Source organism: Pagrus pagrus (assembly GCF_965226575.1).
Source record: "Pagrus pagrus genome assembly, chromosome: 12".
Taxonomy (NCBI): Eukaryota; Metazoa; Chordata; class Actinopteri; order Spariformes; family Sparidae; genus Pagrus; species Pagrus pagrus.
In genome coordinates this window covers 292,501-300,600 of record NC_140196.1, presented here as the reverse complement: position 1 = coordinate 300,600, position 8,100 = coordinate 292,501, and the positions used below count along the sequence as shown (strand labels likewise).

The 8,100-nt window shown below is 50.0% G+C and overlaps 1 protein-coding gene across 1 annotated transcript in view; it reads left to right on the top strand.

Moving 5' to 3' along the window:
* Positions 1–864: 864 nt before the first annotated feature.
* fastk (Fas-activated serine/threonine kinase) overlaps positions 865–8,100 on the top strand; it is an 11,535-nt gene continuing 4,299 nt past the window's right edge. Inside the window, exons 1-6 of the mRNA XM_084368420.1 lie at positions 865–1,043; positions 4,828–5,701; positions 5,791–6,130; positions 6,378–6,565; positions 6,652–6,800; positions 6,883–7,099. Coding sequence (XP_084224546.1) covers positions 4,870–5,701; positions 5,791–6,130; positions 6,378–6,565; positions 6,652–6,800; positions 6,883–7,099 — 1,726 coding nt within the window. The 5' untranslated portion in view covers positions 865–1,043; positions 4,828–4,869. The remainder of the gene's footprint in view (positions 1,044–4,827; positions 5,702–5,790; positions 6,131–6,377; positions 6,566–6,651; positions 6,801–6,882; positions 7,100–8,100) is intronic.

Below are 8,100 nucleotides of genomic sequence, written 5' to 3'. Positions count from 1 at the left end.
GGTTCAGAAACTAACGCACACCAATTGTATTGAAATGAATAGTTTACATAACTAAAGATTATTTAAAAAAGCAATAAAAATAACAACAAAGTTAAAATTAAATTTACATGTAAAATTTGATTTTAAAAAGTGCTAATAAAATAAAATATAACAACAACAACAACAACAACAACAGTAAAATGTAAATAGAAATCTATATAAGTTATAGGTGAAAAAGAATAAAGGGTTGTGATGAAAACAAAAATACATTTTAAAGTATAAACATTATAACCATAAAATTATTTACTTCTACTCTATCACATCTCAGAGGGAAATGTTGCACTTTTTACTCCTATACATTTATCTGACATCAGTGAAACAGTCGCATTTACTTTTCGGACTTTAAAGGGCTTTTCACAGCCGGCCCAGGGCTGATCCAGGTACCCCAGGGTCAGCTCTGAGTCTGGGACAACTGGCCCAGGGCTGATCCAGGTACCCCAGGGTCAGCTCTGAGTCTGGGCTGAGGACCTGCAGTGTGACTGCCCTGATTATTCTCACACAGGCTACTTTCACCTACAACACTGATTATCTGCAGTGTGTCTACACTGTGCTATCAGTACTTTTACTTACAGCTACAGGAGCTGTCATTCTTGTTGATCCTGGTGTCTCCTGTGGACAAAAGCAACACAAGCATCACATGATCCAAAACAACTTGATCTGTAGGAGTACAAGGAGCAAGAGGTGCAGGAGGTGCAGGAGGAGGACGAGGATCAGGAACACAGCAGTCAAAGTGTGATTTAGTTCCTGATCAATAATAAAGATAATATTGATCTGCAGTCCTGATCAGAGCATGTCAATGTGATGGTCACAGATGTGTGGCGCAGCAGACAGGGGGCGCTGTTGGTCTCTCCTCCAGATGCATGCCGGGTAGATGAGGATGGCGTCTGCGGGCTGTGTGGAGGAATGAGACGGCTGACCGCTGACTGTTTCCCCGGTGAACCTGCACTGTCTGCGGCCTCAGGTTTCTCAGCGGAGCGGAGCTGCAGGTGTTTCTGAGCTATGAGGTAAACACAGCGTCACTGTCAGCCACAGATAGCCCGCCTAACCCGGGATACAACCGGGCTAAATACCCGGCTAATAACCGGGTTAAGGACAGACGGATGCTAACATGCTAACAGATGAGCTGGCTGACAGCTAGTTTAGCTTATTTTACAGTTTAACGCAGATTAGCTTGTAGTCTCGGCTAGCATGTTGTAATGTAATCTACCTGTGTAGTGTGTAAACTCAGTTAGCTTCATGTCATTAAACCGTTTGATTGAATTAGCCGACATGGCTGCTAATAGCCCGGCTAACTGTCGCCTGTCAGCTGCTCTGACAGCCAAAAAAAACCACGTCAGATACGTCAAATGAGTCATGACATCATCACATGGTGTAGATTTATGTAGTGACGTGTCTGTGACGGCGCTGACACCACAGCAGGAGGGTGAACCGGCCAACTAGCCGGCTGGATGCTGACGTTAGCATGTGGGCCTGAGCTGAGTGCAGCTGACAGGTGAACAGGTGAGCAGCTGGTCACTTCTGATTCTGACGTCATTCAAACTGAATACAGGTGACCTCACAGTGAGGCCTGGCTTTCAGTCACATCTGACAGCAGAGTGTGCACCAGTTAAACCAGTAAACCCAGCAGCAGTGTGTAAGGTGTCCCAGTGGACCCAACTAGTTACTAGTGTGTGACACTAGCCCTTTAACACAGAGACTCTGTATTATCAGCACAGCGAAGGCTCGCCATTTCTCCACCTTTGTTTGTTCACACTGAACCAAGCAGCGCTGCGGATCCAAAGGAGGCGTGACGGTACACGTCATGATGATGGCGTCTGTGTGTTTTCAACGTGTTTCCCCGGTGTCCTCCTGTTAATCTAAACATGTACCCGCTGACTGTTTATAATCATATGATGCTGTTATAATGTGTTGTGATGAGATCCTGACCCACCAAACATCCTGAAAGTGACAAAGTTACGTTTTTCTCTAAATTACATAATTACATAATCACCATCAGTCAACGGGACGCTGTCTGACTATTTCACTCTCCCCAGACTGTAGGTCAGACTGCGAGTGAGAGTCAGACAGCGTCCCGTTTACTGATGGTGATTATGTAATTATGTAACTTTGTCACTTTCAGGATGTTTGGAAAGTGACAAGCGCCGGCTTTCTGTGTGAATTACACTCTGGTTCTCTTTTACGCCGGAGCTGCTCGGCTCTGTGTGAACAACCAACGGCGGAGAATTGGTGGACCGCCGCTGCGGCGATAATGCGGCATCTCTGTGTGAAAAGGGCTGGTAACTTGTGACTTTTGCTCGCACACTGTACGTCGAAATAATTTTCCCGGTTCGCACATGCATTTTTTTAGGGGCGAATGTGAGTGAAATGCTCGCACTGTAGAGCCCTGGGATGACAGACAGGATGTCAGACAGGACAACAGACAGGAGGACATGTATAACTGCAGTATTATTTTCCTCATAAGTTGCCAAAGACATGACCAGTTACAACGTTACAGTTTGGTTCTGTAATGTTGCTTTGTGGGACATTTAATTTAACACTTTAATTTGATGAGTGAATGATCTGATTATCTGAACACCATCAGACTGACACACCCCTGATCCACGCCTCCGGCTTTTCCATTCACACAGACCGACCTACAGACTGACCTACAGACCAACCTACAGTACAGTCTGACCTACAGACCGACCTACAGTACAGTCTGACCTGCAGACTGACCTACAGACCAACCTACATTACAGTCTGACCTACAGACCGACCTACATTACAGTCTGACCTGCAGACCGACCTACAGTACAGTCTGACCTACAGACCGACCTACAGTACAGTCTGACCTACAGACTGACCTACAGACCGACCTACAGTACAGTCTGGCCTACAGTACAGACCGACCTACAGTACAGACCGACCTACAGACTGACCTACAGTACAGACCGACTCACAGTATAGACCGACCTACAGTGCAGTCTGACCTACAGTACAGACCGACCTACAGACCGACCTACAGTACAGACCGACCTACAGACTGACCTACAGTACAGACCGACTCACAGTACAGACCTACCTACAGTACAGTCTGACCTACAGTAAAGTCTGACCTACAGTACAGACCGACCTACAGTACAGTCTGACCTACAGTACAGTCTGACCTACAGTACAGACCGACCTACAGTAAAGTCTGACCTACAGTACAGACCGACCTACAGTACAGTCTGACCTACAGTCTGACCTACAGTACAGACCAACTCACAGTACAGACCGACCTACAGTACAGTCTGACCTACAGTCTGACCTACAGTACAGACCGACCTACAGTAAAGTCTGACCTACAGTAAAGTCTGACTTATAGTACAGACCGACTCACAGTAAAGTCCGACCTACAGTAAAGTCTGACTTACAGTACAGACCGACTCACAGTACAGACCGACCTACAGTAAAGTCCGACCTACAGTAAAGTCTGACTTACAGTACAGACCGACTCACAGTACAGACCGACCTACAGTAAAGTCTGACCTACAGTACAGACCGACCTACAGTACAGTCTGACCTACAGTACAGACCGACCTACAGTACAGTCTGACCTACAGTCTGACCTACAGTACAGACCAACTCACAGTACAGACCGACCTACAGTACAGTCTGACCTACAGTCTGACCTACAGTACAGACCGACCTACAGTAAAGTCTGACCTACAGTAAAGTCTGACTTACAGTACAGACCGACTCACAGTAAAGTCCGACCTACAGTAAAGTCTGACTTACAGTACAGACCGACTCACAGTACAGACCGACCTACAGTAAAGTCCGACCTACAGTAAAGTCTGACTTACAGTACAGACCGACTCACAGTACAGACCGACCTACAGTAAAGTCCGACCTACAGTAAAGTCTGACTTACAGTACAGACCGACCTACAGTAAAGTCCGACCTACAGTAAAGTCTGACTTACAGTACAGACCGACTCACAGTACAGACCGACCTACAGTAAAGTCTGACTCACAGTACAGACCGACCTACAGTAAAGTCCGACCTACAGTAAAGTCTGACTTACAGTACAGACCGACTCACAGTACAGACCAACCTACAGTAAAGTCTGACCTACAGTACAGACCGACTCACAGTACAGACCGACCTACAGTAAAGTCCGACCTACAGTAAAGTCTGACTTACAGTACAGACCGACTCACAGTACAGACCGACCTACAGTAAAGTCTGACTTACAGTACAGACCGACTCACAGTACAGACCGACCTACAGTAAAGTCCGACCTACAGTAAAGTCTGACTTACAGTACAGACCGACTCACAGTACAGACCGACCTACAGTAAAGTCTGACCTACAGTAAAGTCTGACCTACAGTACAGACCGACTCACAGTACAGACCGACCTACAGTAAAGTCTGACCTACAGTCTGACCTACAGTACAGACCGACTCACAGTACAGACCGACCTACAGTGAAGTCTGACCTACAGTAAAGTCTGACTTACAGTAAAGTCCGACCTACAGTAAAGTCCGACCTACAGTTAAGTCTGACCTACAGTAAAGTCTGACCTACAGTAAAGTCCGACCTACAGTAAAGTCTGACCTACAGTAAAGTCTGACTTACAGTACAGACCGATGCATGTAGTATGTTTCGTACTCCTCCTGCATCATGACAGCTGTGAACTTTGACCCTGTGGCTCCTGAATTATCACAGCTTCAGTCCAAGGACTTCAAGCTTCAAGGAGCAAAGGATTGTGGGTCAGAATCTGTTTGTTCTTCAATCACTCTCCTCTCCTCTCCTACTGCAGGAGCGTCATGTTGTCTCCTCCAGGCGTCCTGGCTGTTGGACTATGCTGTGTTTGTCCACTGGGTGGCGCCTCCTGAGCCGCCCTCCCTTCCGCCCCCACCCCGTTGCTCGCTCTGTTGCCATGTACGCCACCCGCCTCTACAGTACTGCAGGAGGATCAGGTGGAGGAGGGGGAGGTGGAGGAGGTGGGGTCAAACAGGGGCGGAGGGCGGGGCTCGCCATGCTCGAGGCACCCCACCCTCACCTCCCCCACCACCCTCACCCAGCCCCGCCTCCCCCAGCCTACCCCCTGTACCAGGGCCGCCCTGACGCCCACCGAGGAGCACACTACCACCACCACTACCATCCCCACTCTCACTCCCACCCGCAGCCCGCCCACCTGACCCCACCCCCGCTGCCCCCACACTACCAGCACCACTCCCACTTCCATGTGTACGGAGGCGGGACAGCAGCCGGAGGGCCATCTGCCACAGGCAGCAAGAAGAAGACGTGGAACTTCATCCACGAGAAGATGAGCTATGACACGTTCTTCACTATGAAGCGTCTGATCGAGCGCTCACGGCGTCCTGACGAGGTGCTGCGCTGGGTCACCCAGAACCCCGCCAAGATCTCCCATAACCACTACCCTGTCGCCCTGCAGAAGATTGGGCAGCTGCTACAGGCCACGGGCCCACCACGAGGAGGAGGGGGCGACTCAGACACAGACGTCGTGGGAGGAGGAGGAGGAGGAGCAGCAGCAGCAGCAGAAGGCGGGGATGCTCGTCAGATTCTGGAGCATCAGGACTTTCAGACGCTGTGTAACGCCATTGTCAACGACTGCGCCAAGTTCGACAACTTCAGCATTGTCAACTGTCTGTACGCTGTAGCTGCGCTTGGTGAGTCATCATGATGTCAGCAGACATGTATGAAACGTTTTGTAGTGGTCTCAGGTGTTCTGGTGTGATGATGTGTCTGCTCTCTGCAGGTCTTGCCAGTGACTCTCAGGTGGTACAGGTGCTAGAGGCGGAGTCTCAATCCAGACTGAACCAGTTTAACCAGAAGGATGTGTCCATGGTGTTCAGCTCCAGCATGAAACTCCACCCGGGCAGTCAGCACCCTTTGACCGAGGCCTGCCTGGCCGGCCTGGAGAAGAACCTGGAGAGAGAGCGCCACCCTCAGACGCTTTTCCTGCTGCTGTCATACTACAGACTCAAGTGGCGCTCACTGCAGCCGCAAGAAGCTGCTGCTGCTGCAGGGGGCACTAACGCTGCCACAACCAACAGTAACAACACACCTTCAAACCCTGAACAGCTGCTCGCCAACAGGTGTGTAAAAACAGGAGATCAGTCTGTTTGCAGTATTTAAGTGTGTGTGTGAGCAGCTCAGTCTTGTCCTCGATCACACACAGAGCAGAGCCCTACCTCAGTCAAACACACACAGAGCAGAGCCCTGCCCTCAGTCAAACACACACACAGAGCAGAGCCCTGCCCTCGCTGGTTTATCAGAGTGAAACTCGCTAAACAGGTTTCGTTTCTACATATTTAGGACCTTTGTGTCTTCATCGTCTCTTAGGAAGATCCTCCGTCTGGTCAAACACACCCTGGCGAGTGTCAGTGGTGTTCGTGACCAGGAGATGGCGCTGCTGGATGAGATGTTGGCGGCGTGCGCTCGAGAGGCAAGCAACAAGAGTTTGGAGCTAATCTTCAGTTCTCACCTGTTCTACCAGAACAGACAGGAGAGGTTCATCAGCAGCCTGGCAGGTACAGTCTGATCACATGACACACAGGAAGAATCACAGGTATACTCATCGTGTGACCAGCTGATCATGTGACCTGCTCTCTGACAGAGGAGCTGCCGAAGAAGGTGGACAGCATCACTCCGTACACGATGGCTCTGATCGCAAAATACATAGCTCGCCATCGCCTCAGAGAGACGCGGCTGCTCGACACCATCGCAGACTTCCTGGTTAAGAAGGCCGAGTACCTGGACAGTAAGGTGTGGGTCGACAGGTGCTCTCGCGGTTTTCTGTTTATGTGTACAGGACTCTGCAGGTGTGTGTGTGTGTGTGTGTCCTCAGGTGATCCAGAAGCTGGTCTTCCCATTCAGCAGGATGAGCTACCGTCCCTCCAACGAGCAGCAGTTCTTCTCTCGGTTGGAGGAGGTGGTGGAGCTGAAGGCACTCAGCTCGCCGCTCGCCACCGTCAACATCCTCATGTCTCTGTTCCAGCTGGGACATTTCCCCGGGCTGGTGCTGCACCGCGTCTTCTCCTCCGCCTTCATCAGCAACGTCACCAGTACGTGAACATAGCTCCACCAGTACAGACAGCAGGTTTTATCAGAGGCTGCAGGAAATCAGAATCAGAATCAGCCTTTATTGTCACTGTACAAGTACAGCAAAATTTCAGCAATCGCCCCGTCAGTACATATACAACAATACATACGATAAAACAGACATAACAGGATGATTGGGCAGCAAAGAGGGGGGAGGAAAGGGGGGGGAAAAAACAAGAGGAAGGAGGAGGAAACAAAAAAAAACCTCAGCGGGAAAAAAAAAGAAACCCTCAGCAACATAAGCACATAAGAGCACATATTACACCATGAAAAACACAAAAAACAACTTGCACCGGGGTAGGGGGGAAAGGGAGGAGGAGGTGTTCCAGCTCAGACAGACAGACAGCCAGCCTCAGCCGCAGCCATCATCGGCGCAGCCCGCGGACCCCGCCTGTCGCACTGGGGGGTGAAAGCGGCGAAGGCGTGGGATTGGGGGGGTTGGGGGTGTTGCATGTGTGTAAGTGTCCATGGATGCGTGTGTGTACATAAGCCTGGAGAGTCGCCCCATCTAGTCTCACAATCAGTGCCTCAGTTCGCAGGGTGTCATCGCGATAACAGGGTGCCATGGAGACGTCCTTGATCGGGTCCCAGACAGAGTCAACAATCAGCAGGTGTCCGTGAAGAAGGGAGGGAGGAATAGGGGAAAGAGCGTCTCACTGCAGCGATCTCTGGGGGAGTTGTTCCAACACCGGCCTTGGCCACCTCCGATTTCTTCGATTTGTTTAATTTAACAGTGTTGGTTGCGGAGGCCCGGAATGCAGATTAGATATGATTGTTTGGGTTTGGGCGAGTAGTCGCATTTCAATAGATACGACTTACTCTGTTTGTCCATTCTGGTCCTCAAATCGATCCAATTCGCCTTTGCAAAGCCGAAAACTTCTCCAAGATGTTTCCCATGTTGCGGTTGATGACCGCAGTCAGCGTGTTCACAGCTCTTTCCAAGGTGTTATCCATATTGCGATTC